The 21794-nt window shown below is 45.1% G+C and overlaps 2 protein-coding genes across 3 annotated transcripts in view; one reads left to right on the top strand and one right to left on the bottom strand.

Annotated features, from left to right (window-relative positions):
- col2a1b (collagen, type II, alpha 1b) overlaps positions 1-17159 on the top strand; it is a 47490-nt gene extending 30331 nt beyond the window's left edge. For both annotated transcript variants that reach the window (XM_049022948.1, XM_049022947.1), the window contains exons 35-54: positions 421-474; positions 939-992; positions 1099-1152; positions 1740-1793; positions 2408-2515; positions 3048-3101; positions 3350-3403; positions 6540-6701; positions 7102-7209; positions 9740-9847; positions 10136-10189; positions 10723-10830; positions 11569-11622; positions 12745-12852; positions 13477-13530; positions 13663-13770; positions 14261-14549; positions 14663-14850; positions 15242-15484; positions 15638-17159. In XM_049022948.1, the coding sequence (XP_048878905.1) occupies positions 421-474; positions 939-992; positions 1099-1152; positions 1740-1793; positions 2408-2515; positions 3048-3101; positions 3350-3403; positions 6540-6701; positions 7102-7209; positions 9740-9847; positions 10136-10189; positions 10723-10830; positions 11569-11622; positions 12745-12852; positions 13477-13530; positions 13663-13770; positions 14261-14549; positions 14663-14850; positions 15242-15484; positions 15638-15784 (2163 nt within the window). In that variant the 3' untranslated portion in view covers positions 15785-17159. The remainder of the gene's footprint in view (positions 1-420; positions 475-938; positions 993-1098; positions 1153-1739; positions 1794-2407; positions 2516-3047; positions 3102-3349; positions 3404-6539; positions 6702-7101; positions 7210-9739; positions 9848-10135; positions 10190-10722; positions 10831-11568; positions 11623-12744; positions 12853-13476; positions 13531-13662; positions 13771-14260; positions 14550-14662; positions 14851-15241; positions 15485-15637) is intronic.
- A 333-nt stretch (positions 17160-17492) lies between these two features.
- Positions 17493-21591, bottom strand: LOC125747592 (leucine-rich repeat-containing protein 3-like). Its single transcript, XM_049022949.1, has 2 exons — positions 21224-21591; positions 17493-19818 (listed from the first exon to the last, which is right to left on the bottom strand). The coding sequence occupies exon 2, from the start codon at positions 19626-19628 to the stop codon at positions 18801-18803; it is 828 nt and encodes a 275-aa protein (XP_048878906.1). The 5' UTR covers positions 19629-19818; positions 21224-21591; the 3' UTR covers positions 17493-18800.
- Positions 21592-21794: the final 203 nt, after the last annotated feature.

Raw genomic sequence — 21794 nt, 5'->3', positions numbered from 1 at the left:
TGCTCTGTCTGCTAGTAGCGATGGATTGAATAAGCAAATATATGTAAAAGAAAAAATCAAAAAAATGGCTATTAATTTAATTATGAGCTATAATCTCATCTATTAGGTTATGTACATTTACATACTCCAGTTCTGACTCAAGTTCTTGCAAAAAATTATTTAGTGTTCGAATCTTGTTCCCCACAGAATATGGGATTTTTGCTATTATTGCATAATTAACAAAGTTGTTTACATTGCTGCTAGCTCAGATGGCCTGAAGCACTGCCCACTCAGTGTTTGTTGTGGGATTCCTCAGATTTTTTTCACCCAGGAGGTGTTGATGACTCTCTCTCTCTCTCTCTCTCTCTCTCTCTCCCTCTCTCTCTCTCTCTCTTTCTCTCTCTCTCTCTCTCTCCCTCTCTCTCTCTGTCTGTGCTATAGGGTGACAATGGAGAAAAGGGCCCTGAAGGAGCTCCTGGCAAGGATGGCTTAAGAGTTAGTATTGATCTGTTTTTCTCACACCCACATTCGCTCACCTCCCGCTGCGTGTCGCACGGTGCTGTGAGACACCTCACACCGAGCCTGTAGATATCTGTGGATGCTGTGGTAGCAAGAGACCTTGATCTCTTTGCCAAAGCAAAGCTAGATTATCGCCCGATTACACCTCACCCAGCATCCAGTAATGGACTCTTCTGAGAAAAAATGAAGAGCAAAAAAAAAAAAACAAGTAAAAAATTTGGGAAATAAGACTTGACACACCAGGCAAGGTAGAGCTGCACCTGAAAAAGTTGGAAAGATAATGAAGCTACAGGTATATGTTATATGGGAGAATTATTTATGAGTTGATTTCCAGTTTGGAAATGAGTGATTTTTATACGATTCTTTTGACAGACACAGAAATATGTCATATTATTATCTGGTCGTTGGGAAGGATGTAACCCTCTCTGCCTTTCTCCTAGGGTCTGACTGGACCAATTGGACCACCTGGTCCAGGAGGTCCTAATGGTGAGAAGGTAACCATTTGTTTTACTTTATGAATTAGTTTTGTTGTCCGCCACAGTGCCTGACAGTAAAGACTCGTCTGATGCCTGTGTCCCTCTCTCCTCCATCTTCCTGCAGGGTGAATCCGGTCCCTCGGGTCCCCCCGGAGCTCCCGGTACTCGCGGTGCCCCCGTAAGCTTCTCCGCCATGTACACACACACACACACACACAGAAATGTGCTGCTCAAAATATATCTGCAGATAACACTGCAGTCCCCTCCATCTGACCACAGAGGCTCGCAGTCACTCTCTGAGCAGACACTGTTTACTTACAGCCTACACACAAAATAGGAACTTAGCTTTAAATAACCAGACGTACTTTGCAGTTCTTTGTATATCTGTCTGGGGGAGGGGGGGGGGGGGGGGGGCTCCCTCTCAGGCGTCTTGATGGCCACCGTTAAGATCCGTTCCTGGTGCACACCTCACATATCTGACAGTGAGCAGACGTATCCACCTTGCACTCGACACTTGGAATCTTTCCCCAGGAGACTTCACATTATTATCGGAATTTCATGGTGGAGATAAACCCTATCTAGTTATCTAAATGGGGTACCTACATGTTTCTGCTGTCGGTTGCCGTGGAAACGACTGGGGACCCAAAAAGTAAAAAAATAAAACATATTACTACTGCTTTTGGACATTTTTTTAAAAATGAGTGTTACCCTTAGACTTCATTCTCTCTCTCTCTCTCTCTCTCTCTCTCTCTCTCTCTCTATCAGGGCGACCGTGGTGAGACTGGTCCACCTGGGCCTGCTGGTTTTGCTGGTCCTCCTGTGAGTACGACATGCACCCAGTCATACATGTCATCCTCATTCTGGGAAATTAGATGGTACTCTATCATTTACTGGGTTTATTGAGCAGTACCAGACCATATACCATATTTTATTGTAAATATTATATACAGTAGCATCTGATTTTTAATAATTCAGAAGCCGGATTTTTTAGTTTCACTGACTGAGGATAATTACCTTCCTCGAGAGCATGGTTTCATGGCCTCTCCTGACATATTCGCAGTAACCTTTCGTATTGCGTAGTTCATGTCCTTAACCATGTTTGCCTGTTGTACTGGGGGAAATGTTGACTTATTTTTGATTAGCATATCTGTCCTAGACCATGCTAATCAATCATGATAGCAGTAGTCCGTCCATTAATTGGGTTCCTGATCATTTTTCACTGATGGACTTGCTGATTGGTACATCATTGTGACATATGTCATCGGATTAGCCTTAAAAATGATGTTGTCATTATGATTTCCAGTTCTGACTGCTTTCCAGTAATGAACAGCCAGTAAATGAAATATTAATGAGGCCTTTAGCGACTGTATTGTCTGGAAGCTATTTCGTAAAGGCCATCCTTTGGACCGTTTACGCCCGTGTCCCATCCTCAGGGTGCAGATGGCCAGCCTGGAGCAAAAGGAGAACAGGGTGAGGTTGGGCAGAAAGGTGATGCCGGTGCCCCGGGCCCTCAGGGGCCCTCTGGAGCTCCGGGCCCCCAGGTGAGTTTTTCACTATCTGGTAGCTCTCAATCTATACCATGTATGAGGCTGAATACAAATAGACTTCAGTAATTTCCTGCATGGAGCAATTTCAGAGAACAGTGAGGCTCATGAAGAGCTTCTGTCCACAGGCCAGTAGACATCTCAACCTGGACAAGCCCTGTGATTGTTTTACAATTGTCAATTATTTTTGTGTGTCTCTCACTTCGACATTTGCAGACTGCCTACTATGTTGTATACTGATATAATGCAATTTCACACATTGTCTTTGAATACTATTTACGTAGCCTGTTGTTTATCTTCTGTTTAACCGTTGTTTTTATTCTACTGCTCCACTGTGCTTAATTAGATTAACTTAATTTATCTATACTCTCTTTTTTCCAAAGTTCTACTAGTATAACTGTGCATGTGCCACACAAAATCTTGAATCCTGAATGATCACTACAGAACAGAATCGCTTCCAATCTCACATTTATTCTATGCAAAAATCTAGAGCTTGCAATATATACTCATCATTTCCTTTATTTCCCAGGGCCCTACAGGTGTGTCAGGACCTAAAGGTGCTCGCGGCGCTCAGGGACCCCCCGTAAGCGAACCGCCACACTCCGGTAGTCATTAATACCAGTTGCCAGTAAGCCTAGGTAGAAGAAGTATATTTCACCGGGATAAAAGACCATGCTGATATCTTAAGAAGTACCTCGTAACTAGACATTTTAGTTTCATTAAGGATAAGTATTAAGATTACAGAAATCGATAAATAATTCTTTGGCATTTTTCCTCACCTCACTTTCAATAAACATCTCAGTCATTTTCATTTTATCTCCCCCCCGACAGGGTGCCACTGGTTTCCCCGGAGCTGCCGGCAGAGTTGGACCTCCTGGACCTAACGTGAGACTTCATCTCTCCCATCTCATGCACTGTCCTTCATGCGCTTCCTCAGTCTCACCCTGACCTTTAACCCAAATTGAAAATTCTTCTCACCCGTTTAAAGCCTTCAGATTATATTTTAATGGACCCCGAGGGTTCTGGCCTCCTTGAGACTTGCAACATTTTAATTTATTTACGCCTGCATTTACTGGCATTTGTCCAACGCAAATGGGGAGATAATCACAAACAGCAAAATGAACTGCAACAGAAACATCTAGCACTATTATTATTATCCAACTCTTGGAATACATGCGCTTGTGTCACCTCATAAAATTAATCCAAGCCCAGCTTCATTTCCAGCGACACAGTGATGACTGTCCACCTTCTCTCACACATGCTGACATTAATGGCTAATGAACACAGCTATGTACTAAAGGTCTAGGGTGCATCTGCAGACACTATCCAGCGTGGTAATTAACTAAAGGAAATTCAGAACACTAACAAACTATTTACAAATAAGCAAAGGCGTAACATTTTAAACAAATGCTGGGTATTTTGGAATTTATGCAAATTGAGACCCGCAGCAGGCAGTCAGTCTCTGCCCCCCCCAACCTGAAGGAACGGCTGTCCTCGGCGACCAAGATAGTTCACCACGTAGATCTGCAGTTTCTGTGGCCGTCATTAGTTAGTATTCTTGAACGGTTTTCATGGCCTCTTCTTCGTTCTAATGCTCTGCGAGGTCAGGGGTTGCTGAGTTTTCTAGGAGTTTCCTCGATTTCTAGGAGTGGTTGAGGTACAGTAGCCACATTGGGCTGATCTAGCACATGCTGGGGTGCATGTGGCTGGGAAGGGGAATTGTCAGCACTCCCTCCATAAATGTTTCAGGGGCGTTGCACAGTCCGAAAGGCATCACTATGAACTAATCAAATCCCTGTTTAATGCTGATGGCCGTCTTAGGCTTAGCCTTGGGGGGAGGGGCAGCTTGCCTTATCAGTATCCACTGATAGAGGGAGCTAAGTCACTGTCACCCAGCATTGTAATCCAGCACATTATCATTGCATGATAGGGCACTGTAGTCCATCCATGTCACAGAGATTAATCTCCTCTAGTGCATGTAGAGCCCCCATAAGCCATCTGTCTTCTCGGCAAGGACTGATAAGTGCGCCAGACACCGGCAGGAGTTTCAGGGACTCTTTTAGTAGCCATTTCTTTTCATTTCTTGCTCAGCTGTTAATGCCAAGCGCTGAAAATGGAGATGACTGGGAGCGGAGGAACCAATGCCGGTGCTGTATGACGGATGTCAATCCGCAGTCCTCGTCTAGCGAAACAAAAACATGAATGAAACCATTATATCCTTAGCTTCTGCTCCTATCTCTCTTTCCATCACTGCTGGAGCTTCTGAACTGCCTGCCATGTCTCCAGTGACGGCTGTTTGGCTTTCTTAGGTTCTTCTGTTAGGTGAAAGCTGAATGGCAGCTTGCATTTTTCTTGGCCCTCCTTTCTCCTTTTTCTTCCGGTAGCCTCGACACTCTAGTTTCTATCTATAGCTCTGCCTTCTCCAAGTTACTGCAGGAACAACTAAGGAAGTAGAGCCAGTATAGGCCATCTACTGATCTGATCCCAGGTCTAGCAGCGATTATAGAGCCTTCCCTTCTAGGATTAAGGCCAGTAGAACAGCTATTTTCTCAAAGCTCCATTTGTCATGCCAGGCTGCCAACTGGATATACATATAGTTTGCCCATGCCAAAGCTCCATTGTAACTTTAGCTTCTCATGGCCTGGTTTTACTTGCTAGACTCCCAGATAGTGGTGAGCATCTAAACTAACAGTCCTTTGGGTGTGCAGCAGTGGAACATCCACCTGCCAATGGCCTGCAGCTTCCAGGCATAAACTCATTCCTCATCCCTCCGTCTTCCTCCCATTAATGTGCAGAGGCAAAGCCGACTGACAGCCTTCTCCTAAATTCTCGCGGTAGCGGCACTTCAGCATGACCTCAAAAAGCAAAGCGGTTGACTCTTGCAGAAGCATTCATTGCTAATTGCTTTTGCACTTCTGACAGCAGTGCAATAAAGAAATGACAGAGCTGGGCTATATGCATCACAATTTTATCAAGCACCGGAATTCTGGCAGACTCACAGCATGTCAAGCAACGCAACAGCCAAATACATAGGAGAGTAGCTTCTTGCACACCTGCTCATATTAGGGAGTACAGTTACAAATTCTAGGGTGCATCTGCAGACTATCCAGCAGGAAAACACAAATTTTTTCCAAATAAGCCATTTTTAACAAATGCTCAGTATTCTGGGATTTATGCAAATTGAGACCTTTGGTGGCCAATCAGTCTCCGCTGCTACACTATTATTGTTGTCAAAAACAGAACCCGTCCTCCTTGCTCTCTGTCTGCTAGTAGCGATGGATTGTGCCAAATGTCTCATGACAGCCACCATGGAAAACGTGCTTTGACGTCCTAGAAATGTCCGACTAAAAGTGCCTCACTGTCAGCTCTGACAGCTGTGAGAAATCAGAAGTCACATTTATTGTCAAGGGATACTAGACACTTGTTTTTATTATTATGAATAATTTGGCTTATCACGTAGTTAAGCAAAGATTTTTAATTATATTCCTTTGCTTCCTGTCACACATTACCTATTAGACATGAATAATACGGATAATATTCTGGTTATGATCTGCCATTTTGTTCTCATATATTCTCACTGAATAAATGCAGTTTCATTTGCAGGTAGACACTAGAATTATGTTTGACTATTGGTTCAGTTATTCTTGCTGCTGAATTGCCAGGCGCACCGATTTCCTTAATGTGATCTGTGCAGGCCTGACATTTCCTGTCATTTGAAGTGATATTCTGCTTGTCAGTTTTATTATAGCATAGCGATGCTAGTTTTTTTTTTCCCCCATTGATGGCTGTTTATATGCCCCAGTAACCGCTGCTTTTCTCCAAAATATGCTCTAAGAAAAAACATTGCATTTCGGTCATAGTGTGTTTTCTGCATTTACTGTGTCTATGATGGTCATAGCTGTTATGATTATGGTTATGGTGGTGATTATTATTAGTCTTCTGTTGTCACTGTTGTCAGTTTAAAATGGGACTAGAGTTGCTTATTCTCATTTTTATTCTCCCCCCCCCCCCCCCCCCTTAGGGTAACCCTGGTCCTGCCGGCTCCGCCGGCCCCCCTGGCAAAGACGGACCCAAAGGTATCCGTGGCGATTCCGGCCCAGTAGGGAGACAGGGTGACGCTGGTCTGCGCGGCCCTGCCGGCCCCTCAGGCGAGAAGGGAGAGCCTGGCGAGGATGGCCCCCCCGTGAGTCACCGGCCTGTACCCGCTTTGCCTCGCGGTGCTCCGCATTATCCTCTTCATTATCACCAGCCTTCCCCTCGCTGCTCAGTCAGGGGCAGCCGTGCTTCTGGGTCTGCAGTGGCAAGTAGTCGGCCCAATCAGATGGACCCCGCTGGGAATACAAACTAGATATGGCTTTCCAGTCCAGAATATGGCGTCTTTTTTTGTGGTCTCTGCCGCGCAAAAGAACATTCGTGGGTCAGTTCTGAGACACAGGGGTGACCCAGAAAAAAAGGCCAAAATCGTAGCCCCACTGAGTAGTAAATGCAGTTCTGTATACCTGTCTTTAATTTTGAATTATCTTGTGCAGATATTTACAAAACCTTTTAAGCTTAAAATTCTAACTGCTTCTTCAACTATCCAGGGTCCAGATGGTCCTTCAGGCCCGCAGGGTCTGGCCGGACAGCGAGGTATTGTGGGTCTTCCTGGGCAGCGTGGTGAGAGAGGTTTCCCAGGCCTTCCAGGACCTTCCGTGAGTAGCACGCTTCTGCGCAACCTTCTACGTGCACATTCATACACACACACACACGCACACACACACACATAGGTTTATAATTATATCTTTGTGGGGACTCTCCATTTTTTTCTATGGGGAAAACTCTAATCCCAACATGATGACCATAAACCCTACCCAGCCCACTAAATACGAGACTTTTTCCATTTTTAGTTTTTTGACTGCAGTCACAGATCTTTGTGGGGACCTGAAAAATGGCCCCCACAATGCAAAATATCAGGTTTGTGTTGCATTGTAGGGAACATTTGGTCCCTGCACTGTAATATAAACATAATCCGCACACACATGTACACAGAACGCGTGTTTCTGACACCTGTGGCATATATGATTTAATTCTTTTAATTTGTGGACTTGGATTTTTTTGAAAGTAGAAATTTAAGAATCATTCTCAATGGTACAGCAGTACGGGATTTCACCTGACAACTTTAAATACAAAAACAATATTTGCATTTATAGGTTTTTCGGTAACACTGCACTTGATGGGGCACAAATAATATTATTACTTATGTAATAACGAACCACAAAGTAAGTTTTAGTTACGTACTGATCTCATGTTAATACATCGATAATGAATCGTGACATGTGTTATATCTCAGGCAGCAGTGTTGCAGAGTAGCTAACTACAATTAGCGACGCTACTAGCTAAACTGCTTTTTTTCGTTTCTTATCAGTAGCGCAGCTACCCTTAAAAGGCTGCAGCTTTTCCAGTAACTCGCTATTTGTTCAGAAAATACCAATTTACGACCGACGCGACTTACGACTGGGCTACTTTACCAGCGTTCCGATATCGCAGATATGTGGCTATGATTGCACTGCATCTGCTGCGCCGCATGTGTATATGACAGTTTCCGGCCAACTGCCAGCAATGCGAGCATCCCTGCGAGACGCGCATTCATTCAAGTCGTGCTCAGGCTGCTGTTCTCAGCACTCACAGTACAGAATCCATTCATATCTGTCTGTGTCTTCGCAGCTTAAATTATTTTTCATATATATATATATATATATATATATATATATATATATATATATAAAAAATACACATAAATACACATATATATATATATATATATATATATATACATATATATATATATATATATATATATATATATATATATATATATAAATGATATTAAAATAGTGGGCGGCATGCTGGTGCAGTGGTTAGCACTGTTGCCTCACACCTCTGGGACCCGGGTTCGAGTCTCCGCCTGGGTCACATGTGTGTGGAGTTTGCATGTTCTCCCCATGTCGTTGTGGGGTTTCCTTCGGGTACTCCGGTTTCCCCCCACAGTCCAAAGACATGCTGAGGCTAATTGGACTTGCTAAATTGCCCGTAGGAGTGCATGTGTGAGTGAATGGTGTGTGAGTGTGCCCTGCGATGGGCTGGCCCCCCATCCTGGGTTGTTCCCTGCCTCGTGCCCATTGCTTCCGGGATAGGCTCTGGACCCACCACGACCCAGTAGGAAAAGCGGATTGGAAAATGGATGGATGGATGGATATTAAAACAGTAGCTTGGTTGTAGCTTAGCTACTTGTAATCATAAGTAGCTTGTAGCTTGAAAAAGTACTTTCCCAACACTATCAAGCAGTTACTCTATTTACTATACAGTAACTGTTAATTCTGTAAAGCTTTGTGAACTACTGAAGGAACTACTAATGAGTTACTAAGGAACTACTGAAAGAACAAGTAATGAATAACACAGGTGAAATTGTGATCGTTTCTTCAACATCAATGAATCGTGGCGCATATTTTATCTCAAGTAGCAACTACATTTGTTCCTGATTTGTTCATGATTTGTACTTCAGTAGTAACTGAGTTATTACTAAGTATTTGTGCCTGGCCAAGTAAAGTGTTACTGTCTTTTTCTTTGAGGAAATGAAAATGAACCATCAATCTAATGTAATACAGACGATCAGAATGCTTTAATGGGCATGTTTAAAGTTGATCATTAAAGGATTAAAATGTACTGAAGGTCATCATATGGCTCAGCAGGCTAAGCCTCTGCGCTTGTGATGGGAAGTTCGCCGATTTGAGCCTGGCCCCGGCAGAACAGTCACAGTAGAATTAGGTGATCAGTGGTCACTGTTGACGCACCACAGCACGCGGCACACAACAACGAAATGGTCCTCTGCGTTTAACCCGTATGTGACACAGCAGGGAGTAGCTAATGCAGTGCTTGCAGGCGGTACCTTGCTCAGGGTACCTCAGTGGGGCCTTGCTGGTCGGGGATTCAAACCAGCAATCTTTCAATTACTAGTGCACTTCCCTAACCATTAAGACAGCATCTTTGGACCCTTGGGGGAGGGTCCTGAACCCCCATTTCCATGGGAGCTGTGCAGATGGTTGCCCTTTACTGCCTAGCTTCTACTCAACTACATGGATGTCTGTGTGTCACGGAAAGCAAGATGCCATATGCAAAAAGAGGATTTCCCCGTGGGGATCAATGAAGTATTATTATTAAACCTGAAATCTCTCTTAATCTCAGGGAGAACCAGGCAAGCAAGGTTCCCCTGGTACTGGTGGGGACCGCGGACCTCCTGGCCCCGTGGGACCTCCTGGCTTGACTGGACCTGCTGGAGAACCTGGCAGAGAGGTCAGCACCACCAGCCAACACTCCCACAATGCACCTCTGAGCCATGACACTGCTATTTAATATCAGGCCCCAGTAACAGACATGGTTCTGTGTCTTTGAAAACAACACTTGTACTCTTAATTTTCCAGTGTGTCTGCATCAAATCCCTTTGTATGTGTGGTACAGGTCTGGCAGGGCACAACCAGAAAATGTGCACTATTGAATGTGCACTATTAAATAAAAGCCTTTTGTATGTCGTACCGAACGCTGCAACACCTTACATGCCCCAACACCCATTCTGTCCCAAAGGGCAATCCTGGCTCCGATGGACCTCCTGGTAGAGATGGTGCTACTGGAATCAAGGTGAGACTTACCTGGAAAGAGCTTCTCCATAAAGAGCAACCAACCCTGTCTTTGTGCCACATTTCCAATAAGCCGCCCTTAACCGCAAGGCCAGAATCATAATCTACCGTACATACTTTGTTCTGTAATCTCAGCTCTCTTTTATATCGCTGTTCTTCTTAGTTGGGTGGGATCATTAAAGTAAGCTTAACTCCTAATGTAAAGCACAGAAGTCAAAATATTTCTTTCAAGTTGTTATTGAGGTAAGGAAAAAATGCTTTTTTTTGTAAGACTGATAAAGATTGCGTATGGTTGCATAATCTGACATAATGATACAAAACATCCGTGCCTGATATTGGGCAAAATTGATTTCTTACATCCTTAATTTCAACAGTACCATATATCAAACATCTCATGTGACACGACAAGCAACCTCTTTTTTTGCCAGCCTGGTATTGTTATCATTGCTCTGTGTCACAGAGGTTTGGGCCGTGTTACATCATGACATGTGTCATCATTGAAATATATGTGTCCTCGCCCTCTTCTTCCCTCAGGGAGACCGTGGCAATACCGGTCCTGTTGGTGCCCCGGGGGCCCCTGGAGCGCTCGGTGCCCCCGGACCCGTCGGCCCCACTGGCAAGCAGGGAGACAGAGGAGAGTCCGTGAGTATCTCGCCACTTCACTTCCTTTTCAGCTTGTTAAGGAAGCTCCAGAACCCTCTCAGCACCCGCTTACGCACAGGATTTGCTGACATCCCGAGAGTGCAGGGTCTGCTGTCACAAAGTGCGGAGTAGGTTTCCTGAAGAGTTGGACTTTGCCGAGTGGTACAGACTTGTTCCCCGAACCTGCTAGGCTATCGATCTGACGTCAGAGTGAGACCGTGATTACATTACGCCGGTCACGCATCCAGGGAGATGTATTTTTGGCAAGTGCTGATATTCACGAGTAAACATGGGTCAGGGGAGGGATATGAGTTAGAAGAAGGTACATGGGCTGCATAATAAGGAGAGAGTAAGTGGGTTATGAAAGCTGACAGGGGAAGCCGCACAGGAGCCATGGGGGACTTTGTGTGAGAGACCAGAGCAGAGCTAATTTCATGAAGTCGAGCTCTTTCCGCTGAGAGGGTCAGATCAGGATTTGATACCGTAAAGCAGCCGAGAAGTACAGCCTGGATCTCAGTTAGGAATTTCATTTAAGTGAAAACGTCATTGTTTCACCGAAGAAGCAGGTACTTAGAGGGATAATTACTCTGATTCCGTCAGCCGCGATAATCAAGATTTTTCCTACATTATGTTGTAAAACCTTGCAGAAGATTCCTTTTGATATTTACCCAGGAATCATTTCCTAGCTGTTTTGTATGTTCTCTGTAGTTTCCTCCCTGATCTTGTGTTCTTCTGCAGGGCGCACAAGGTCCTGCAGGTCCGTCAGGGCCAGCCGGAGCCAGGGGGATGCCTGTGAGTGTCCCTGCCCACCAGCACCTTCACGCATATTCACACTCTGACACAAACACGAGCACCACAGGCCGATGCCTGAGCAAACACGCCGACAGCAGAAACTAATAATGACACGCAAGTCAAGTAAATTAATAAGGCCTCACAGGAAATATTTCAAAACCTGATGCCTCACACATGCACAGCATAACAGCACTGGTACCTCACACACATTGGTATGTAACACACACTGGTACTTAACATACACTGGTACCTCACACACACTGGTACCTCACACACACTGGTACCTCACACACACTGGTACTTCACACTCACTGGTACTTCACACACGCTGGTACTTCACACACGCTGGTACTTAACACACACTGGTACCTCACGCACATTGGTACTTAACACAGGCTGGTACCCCACACACACTGGTACCCCACACACACTGGTACCCCACACACACTGGTACGTCACACTCACTGGTACGTCACACTCACTGGTACTTCACACACACTGGTACTTCACACACATTGGTACTTCACACACACTGGTACGTCGCACTCACTGGTACCTCACACTCACTGGTACCTCACACTCACTGGTACCTCACACACGCTGGTACCTCACACACGCTGGTACCTCACACACGCTGGTACCTCACACACGCTGGTACCTCACACACACTATTTTCACAACCCACTGTTGTCCTACTTTCAATGGTGCTATGGACCAAATTATTAATCCAGTCAAATCCCGTCACATCCAAGATTTCCGAATCATTGACTTCTATTCCACTTTCTCTCTTTTCTCTGGATCCCTGGGATTCATACCGTCATATATTTACACAGTCTGCATATATTTTCTTTTTGATCTGCCTTAAACACTTTACTGAAATACTTTTTTATATAAGGTATGGTGACACTGCAAAAAAAAACATACAAATCCCTCGATTTAAGCTTATCTGAAACACCTCTGTCATTTTGAAAATGAATGAGCAAATATTAAAGGAACTACAGTACAATTTCATGCACTATATTGCTGCTCTTTATCACTTGCGGTTTACAGAGGTCTACATGAAGGGCGTACAGTTGTTATCTCCTAGTGATGACATGATGGATGGTCTGCCTTCTTCCTCAGGGACCTCAAGGGCCACGTGGGGACAAGGGCGAGGCTGGGGAAGCAGGAGATAGAGGACAGAAGGGTCACCGAGGATTCACAGGTCTGCAGGGTCTGCCTGGACCTCCCGTAAGCAGCCGAGCCATTTCTGTCCTTCTCTGACAGATAGGACTATGAAACACGAAAGAATTCTGTATAGCCGACTTAACTATTGCTGCATTTCATTGGAGAGTTCAGTGTTAGATTTCGCCCAGCACCAGTGCTGACAAAAATGGTCGTAAAACCGCAAAATCAGGATTAATGAAAACCAGCAGTAAAACGACCTTCCGACTCCATGTCCTGGACCTGGAGTCCCTGCATCGCAGTGCGCGAGGCACCATGGAAAATATGACAATCCTTCGTAGGCCACCGATGCCAAGTGCCTAAAACAGGGGACACCCACTGAGGACTGTAACAGATCAGAATCGATTTTATTCATTAAGGACTTCGAGGGGGATGTCTCAATGGTGGAGTTACACGTCGAAACACACATACAGGTCTATATGAATGTGACAATTATGGTGATGCAAACAAAGAATCAGAATTATATGAAGAGTGTGTATTTGCAGGTGGATATATTAGGAAAGCAGAAGTAAAAAATGGGAATCTTAGTAATGCAGAGTATTATTTATTTAGGCATGGTGACAGCGTAGCAGCCATACACAGTGTTAATGTAGCTCCCTGTACACATGGTCGTTCTCCCGCCTCTGACAGGGTCAAGCTGGAGACCAGGGTGCCTCTGGACCAGCTGGCCCCAGTGGATCGAGGGTATGTAATGGAAGCATGAGCTACCCTGTAAAGGCCCTGTGGGTTATTATTATGTGTTTTCCGTGGGCGTGAGCATCCATCAGCTCTGCTATGCTGGTTAACTCCAGGGCTTGACTATCCTTTTTCCTGTAGGGACCTCCTGGTCCTGTTGGACCTTCAGGGAAGGATGGATCCAGCGGTTTGCCTGGACCCATCGGTCCTCCGGGTCCCCGCGGTCGTTCTGGAGAGACTGGACCTGCCGTAAGTTCATACCAACAGAGATAACAAAAAAATGGGAATGAAATACCGGCTTCTCCCTACTATTGATCTAATTAGGTTCCTGGAAATTAGCTCGTAGGGTGAGATCTCATTAGTCTGACTTATAATTGCCATTCAGTTAAATGGGAAATTTTTGTAAGCACTAGATATTTTGGGATGAGCTCGCAAGATCACGCGGGGGAATCAGTGAGCAGAGCTCGAAACGATGGTGTGGGGCTGGAGATCTCAGCAGAGCAGCTAGCAAGCTAAGTGTGACTGCCAGTGTGAACTCCCCCCACAAAATTTCCCCCACGCTCTGCTCTTCTTAATCATAAGCGTGGAAAATTAGCCTCACATTTGAGCATCTCTCAGTAAAGGGTATCTCTCAGTAAAGGGTATCTCTCATACACCTGAGGGAAACCTGTAATTATCTTTGGATAGCACATACACAGAACATGTGTTTTTAAGACAACCTTGTCTTCTGATTCTTCAGGGTCCTCCTGGTAACGCTGGGCCCCCCGGACCCCCTGGTCCTCCTGGCCCTGGCATCGACATGTCCGCATTCGCGGGTCTCTCTCAGCCCGAGAAAGGCCCTGACCCCCTGAGGTTCATGAGGGCTGACCAGGCCTCCGGCAACCTCCGCCAGCACGATGCTGAGGTGGACGCCACTCTCAAGTCCCTTAACACGCAGATTGAGAACATCCGCAGCCCAGACGGTACCAAGAAGAACCCGGCCCGTACCTGCAGGGACCTCAAACTGTGCCACCCCGACTGGAAGAGTGGTAAGGGAATGATGCCATTTCCGTACATCTACTATTTCCAAAAGAGGAAGCAGGATTTGTCTACTGCTCCCAACGGATTAAAAATGCCAAATTGACAAAGATCTTCTCTTTAGGTGACTATTGGATCGACCCTAACCAGGGCTCCACAATCGACGCCATCAAGGTCTTCTGCAACATGGAGATCGGCGAGACCTGCGTCTACCCCAGACCTGACCGCATCCCACGCAAGAACTGGTGGTCCAGCAAGAGCAAGGAGCGAAAGCACATCTGGTTTGGCGAGACGATGAATGGAGGCTTCCATGTGAGTTGGCTGTTGTTAGCATACCAACAAAAATGTACATTAATCATTTATTAGCTACGTTTGGAAAGGGAGGTTTATGGATCTCTCCTAGGTAATGAACCCATGTTCACAGTGTCCCACCTCTATCCCCTCTTCACTTCAGTTGCCCAACTGATGATAGGGGATTAAAAGTCGAACTCCATCGGCCCAATGTACTTCCTGTCTGCCAGCTTCTAAACAAAGAATATACCATCACTGTCTGCCTATCTATTCTTAAATAGCTGTGACCAGAACCTCTTAGTCTAAAAACCCTAAAAAAGTCTACCTTGAAAAATCATTCAACATACCTTGACGTGTGGATCACCGATAACCAACTAGCTCAACCGCTTGTCACTGTTGTCCCCACCAACAGTTCAACTACGGAGATGACAACCTGACCCCCAACACCGCCAGCATCCAGATGACCTTCCTGCGGCTGCTGTCCACAGAGGCCTCACAGAACCTCACCTACCACTGCCACAACAGCATAGCCTATCTGGACGAGGCCAGCGGCAACATGAAGAAAGCGCTGTTATTACGCGGCTCTAACGAGGTGGACATCCGTGCCGAGGGCAACAACCGCTTCACCTACGCAGTGCTGGAGGACGGATGCACGGTGAGAGGCAGGGAGTGGATGCAGACGGCGACACAGATCCTAGATCACGGCCGCACCTCCGCATCAAACGGCTAAAGGCTGACTAGCGCCGACTGGCAGACCAGGAGTCCTAGGGAGTCTCTAAACCCGTGTTTGTCTTTTTCTCTCTCACAGAAACACACAGGGAAATGGGGCAAGACGGTAATTGAATACAGATCGCAAAAGACGTCCCGCCTGCCCATCGTGGACATCGCGCCGTTGGATATCGGCGGAGCGGACCAGGAGTTTGGCGTTGACATCGGCCCAGTCTGCTTCTTGTAAAGGAGAGTATCAAGACAGAAGAAAACATGAAAGGAGAAATTCAACAAACGACCCGAAAGAAAAGGAGAATGCAGCGTTTTTTTGTTTTTTTTTAATGGGACTTTTTTAACCGTTAAAAATACTTTCCAAATCTTACGCCGAGGATATCTGCACTGAGCGGCACAGGCAATATTCGCATGCGATTCGCAGAGCGGCACCCTCGTCTCCAGACTATCCACTTCCTGAGGTCAAAAACAACAGTGACCCCTGGACTCCACCTCCCATGGGCAATTACCTTATAACCAAGAAGAAATGATTTTTAAAAAAGTTACGAATTACGAAATGTGGGGGAAAATCTTGGTGTTTTTATTTATTTATTCTCTGCCTCCTTTTGGGTGGGGCCATAGGTTGTGGGCGGGACCAGATGTGTTACCTAGCGATGAGCCCTTCACACTCTAAAAGTACGACCCATCAGCCCCGGCCCCCATTCGGATCCCCTACCCTGTCTCCTCCTCCAAACTCGCACAGAAGTACATCTAGCCGTAACTTTACCAAAAATCTATCTGGCCGTGTAAAAGTGCAGGCGTTCCTCATTCTGCCACCAGAGTGTGTATCAAAACAGTTACTGTGTATTATAATAAAACCAAAGGTGCTATTGTTGTAAAACAGTCTGTATTTTTTAACAACCAGATACTGATATATATTTACATGTAAATATGTATGTGTATGTATATTTGTGTATACATATATATACACTTTCTGGAAAGTACATTTTCTTCCGGGGTCTTTTTTTTTTAAATAATCGGTGTGCTAAACGTTTCCCCCGACACTCAATTTTTGCTTCAGTGTTTCTCCTGTAACAGACACACCGTGAATCTTCAGTAGCCGTAACTCATTCTGTTTGCGTAATAGACTTTTTTTTTTTTTTTTAAAGCTACCTCACGCTGAAAAACATCAAATTCTTGAATCGAAGCTTCCAAAAAGTAGCTTAGCGAAACCCGGAGTTTCTCTGTTTAGGTATATCTACAGCCAAGGCGTGCTATGTGTGCTATGAATGAGTCTCAACCCCCCACCCCCTCCACAGCACAATCTCTGCCCTGGCAGACACAGCTGGATGGATCTGGGACAGAAAGAAGCAACTGAACAGAGAAACCCCATCACAAGTTCACGTCCCAGAACTGTCACATGACAATCGATTTTTACAGCATACCAGGGAATGCCCCCCCCCCCCACCTTTTGATCAGGGCAGGCGGCATCTTACTGTGTGAGGGTCTGTATATTTTTACTATTAATAATATTATTATTGATCATAATAATAATAATATTATGATGATGATCCTGTTTTGTTACATTTTTAATTAATGTAAATTGGAAATAAAAGGAAAAACAAGGAATAGCGAAGTTGTATTTTATTTGTCTCATTTCCAGTCGCAATGAAACGGCACCTGTGCAGTGCCTTGGGGGAGGGGGGTTGTCCCCCCCCATCCTTAAAATGTTTTGATTTAATTCCTAAAAATAACCCCCAAAAAAGTTAGCAGCCCTTCTTTCTCCTTCCACGAACATTCTCCGTAACTAAGAAAAGACGACGACCACCTACAAAGGAAACCACATCTTCCTGTGATGTTTCTTCTGATTTCTGCTCTCACCTAAATCTGTTTTCATTATTTCTGTAGCACCTTTCCAAAGCTGATGTGATCTGCAAGGAGTGTAATGGAGGACAGACACAAAACAACACTAATAAAACTTTTAATTTAAAAAAAGACACAAAGTGCATTTTTCAGTTCTGATTCCCCCCTCCCCCATTTGTTGATGGTGGTCTCTCTACAGAGAGGATACTGGGCTAGCTAGATCAACAACAAAGTCTAATACCATAACGTCATGAATCATTCCCGTGCATGCCACAGCGGACAATAAAAAAAAAAAACAACATACTGAAAAAGACTAAACTGACTAGATGAAAAATGCGATCTAGTCAGCTACATAATCATGGAGTGTACTCTTAACTTTGTGAAAAAGATCACCATTCCTGGCGCTCAAAATTCCCTCTCCTGTGCAGTATAAGCGTAAAATCTTACTCAAGCCACACAGGCTAAACTGTTTAAAATCGTCTGAACCCACACTGTAACTTTACAATACGCAATTAGCCTGGCGTTACGCTGCTCTTAAAAACCCTTTCCATGTGGGACGTACGCATACCGCGCCGTTTCCTTCAGATGAAGTCACGTGACTAACTAGGACACAGACAAAGGAAGGGGTGCGCTCACATGCCATGTTTGACCCGTGGGACACAAACCTAAACCGGGTAACGTTTCAGAATCAGTCATGACAAAGTACAGCAGTGTCAGTGTGAGAGAACATCCTGAAAAGATCTAATTTTCCCTCAAAGTATTTCTGCTCCCAACAAATCTCAACATCCTCCCTTCTTTAGGTACGATTTCATTTATTAATAATAACTAATTATACCTGATTAAAACATTTATACCTTAATTCAGGCTCTTCTTTTAAAAATCATTCATACGATATGTTTCATGGTCACTTACTAGGTTCAGGGTAACGGAGAAAAGTATATTAAAATACAAAATATGAAGCTTTTCAAACACATTACTACTTATAGAAAAATGTACACATATATGGAAGATACATCCTGATTATTATCTACAATGATTTACATGTCATTTCTAGTTCCAGCACACAAAAAAAAACACACACTAACAGCATTTCTGTGTCCTGCAAGTCCAGCACTCCCACTCCTCAAAGCCGAATGGGCGCAGAAATGCTACCAGTCACAGAGCGGCACGTTTCAGTCTCTCTCACGGCCCGGGAATCCCGTTTGGCTCCACATCTGGCATCCTCGTGAGGAAGGGGACCGCATCCAACCTTTCAGATTTAACCGAGTGGCGGTTCACGTTACAAATTCGTGTCCTTGCAGAGACGCACAGGGGCTGAGAATCTACTGGCTGTCAGACACACAGAAAAAAAACGTCCATAGGAAATATTCTGAGATGAGTGCGTGTGGTAAGTAAAGTAAGCGGCTAACTCAGATACCCGTGCTAAGGGTATCCGTTTCTACGGGCGTTTTGCGTGGGCTGGGCAAACTCTTCAGGTACTCGAGATGACGACGGGCCTCCGCCTGGTTCTGCCGTACATAGTAGACCACATAGACGATGACCATGAAGAACCAGGCGAACATGGTCACTAGCATAGCCACGTCGGTGGTCTTGCGCTGAAGGCTACAGAAATTGACCCCCGCGTCCAGCAGTTTCACCAGCGGCTGTCCCACGTGCTCGCCGGCCCCCCCAAGCTCCTCCCACCGGCCGCCCTCTCCACCCACCCGGGCGGAGCTCTCGCACACGATGCCATTCACGGTCTCCGGCTCCAGGTTCAGCGTCTCCACCAGCTCCTGCAGATTGCAGTCGCAGTGCCAGGGGTTGTGATACAGCCGCGTCTTGGCCCGGGTCGATCCGAAATCTTCCCGGCTGACTCTCCGCAGCAGGTTGTGAGAGAGGTCCAGCAGCTTGAGGTCCGTGCTTAGATGGCGCAGGGCACCCGGCGAGAGCGACTCGATGCGGTTGTGGGAGAGGTAGAGGTCCTGCAGGTTGGGCAGGTCGCTGAAGGCGCTCTCGGGAATCGTACGGATGAAGTTCCTCTCCAGGTGGAGGGAGACGGTGTCCGCGGGGAGCCCCTGGGGGACCTCGCGCAGCCCTGCGTCACTGCATAGAACTGTTCCACTTTCCCAGGCACAGTGGCAGCTCTCTGGGCACTGGGGGGCGACCTGCCTGCACAGCCACAGCAGCAGCATCGCACAGAGCCACGCCCCCACCGATTTGCCACGCCCACAACAGCCACACCTCCGGCCAACGCCCATCGCTTGACCATAGCCAACAGTACACACAGGATCCAGCAGGGAGAGGCAACAGAGCCAAGCAATTGGGGGGGGGGGGGCAGGTAGAAGGAATCAAGACTCTGGAGCACAGATGATGGGCGGTGTTAGGATGCTGGGCTACAGTTGATCTGAGCTTCAGCAGGCTCTCAAATCACTGGAATCAAACCCGAGGCTGGTCAAAAAGGCAAAGAGAACAAGGTCAGACAGAAATTTAATTTACTTCTCACTCACAGTCAACATGTGAACAAAAATTCAGACAAGTTAATATGTCTACAACACACCCCCGGGCGAGGCAAGAAGAAGTGAACACCGCAATACTCCTTTGAAAATAAGCTTCAATCAGGCCCTGGACAGGCACTGATTTAAAAAGAAAAAAAATCCCACTTTTTTATTTTCATTTTTCATCAAAAAGAATTCCCATTCCAGCTGTGAGAAATCTGTGCATCGACTACGGCGGGTCGTAAAAGACATGGAGATCAATAACTAAAACATCACTAGACTATCACGGACAAGAACATCAATCCTTTAAGCGTCAATAAGGACACAGCTGGAAGTGGAAGGTTTCGTGCGGCCCCTCCTTGTCCTAATAGACCAAGCAATGCAAAACACTCAGAAAATACATTGCTTTTATAAACTAACATGTGACTAATATGCATAAATGTACATGCATGACTATTATACATACAGACACGACACCAAGTGCAATTATTCAATAATCGCAATACATACGAAGGAGAAAGAAAATGCATCGGAAAATACATACAATTAAAAAAAATTGAAATCAATGAACAGGGGCGGTTTCGGAGCAGCACAGCGGGCGCCCGAAGTCCGCTCCCCGGTAATTCGCTCACTTTGCCCCTAAAAAGAAGACGGAGTTTCAACCTGAGGCGCGAGACATCCGTCAGGTACGCAGCGTCACGTACGCGCTGAATACGGAGCCGATCTCGTTAAACGTTCGGCCGATGCCTCCGGGCAGCGCTCGGCACTACGCCCCGAAATGCTCAGTTTGGCAGAATACATGTACTTTGCATTTTTAACGCGTGTAGGAAAAAAAACAAGCAAAGCGTGAGGGAGGAGCGGATAGGTGACAGGCAGCAGTGTAATGCATGTTCATATGTAAAGCCAAATTCGAGACCCTCCAGTTATAGTAAAAGAGCAGCATAACCACGTCTAAAAGATCAACAGGGGGAAAAAACAATGCATGTTCAAAAACAGCCTTCGTTTATTCTAGTTCTGTATCTTATAATTAAATTAAAATCACCATAGTCAGAATGTAACTTAAACCCACCCAAGTTCAGAAAACTGACGTTTACTTATATCATACTTTTTTTATTCAGTACTGACATTTTAAAATTCTTCGTAATACTGAAATATAAATATAATGTCCCTCACCCAAAGATTTTTTTTATATCATGCATGAACAAAAACATCTTACACGCCAATACAAAACGTGGTATACTTCAACAGCTTAATATTTGTTCTGTTACTTGTCTTCAACAGAATACTTACAGTAATGAATGTATCATTTTGCAATCATTTTGCAACAATTAACTCGACACCAAACAAGTAAAACATACCTGTTATTTAAAATAGATCCCCAAACCACGCGACGTCGAAAGAAACTGATCCATTTTGAATTTTTACTTGCAACCTACCGGAGGAACCAAAGCTCAAGTTCAAACACCGAAAAGCGTAAAAACTGTACGAGTAAGTCGAATTAAAGGTGGTCAGGTGTCTTATTTTTTGAACGACACGTCAAAGACGAGTCCATTTTCGAAAAGGGGGTTTCTGTAATGAAAATCTATAAACACTTTACGGAGTCAACCCAGTGCAATGGAAATTTTATATTATTTTACAATTTAGTTTTAGTATATAAACGACTTAGCTGAAATATTTACATTTATCAAGCGGTCGTTGATAAGATATTGTTCTTCAATGGAATACGGACACCATCCGTCGCTATAGTCTTGCTTTTTTTGGTCTCGCTCTCTCGCTCACTCGCTCACTCTCTAACACGCACATAAATTCACACATGAAATTATCATGTTTCTGCGATTCTTTCCCCGGATGATTGCAGGGCGTGACATATTTTTTAATTGATTAAAAGTTGCCAATATATCAATATTTTAAATATCCCTTTTATCCTGT

This window comes from Brienomyrus brachyistius, chromosome 8 (assembly GCF_023856365.1).
Source record: "Brienomyrus brachyistius isolate T26 chromosome 8, BBRACH_0.4, whole genome shotgun sequence".
In the NCBI taxonomy this organism is placed as follows: Eukaryota; Metazoa; Chordata; class Actinopteri; order Osteoglossiformes; family Mormyridae; genus Brienomyrus; species Brienomyrus brachyistius.
Note: the sequence above shows the minus strand (reverse complement) of the source record. Positions and strands in the feature narration are given on the sequence as shown.

Excerpts from the sequence above, each read along its gene's own strand:
- LOC125747592 (XM_049022949.1), bottom strand. The coding sequence starts at position 19,628 with ATGGGCGTTGGCCGGAGGTGTGGCTGTTGTGGGCGTGGCAAATCGGTG.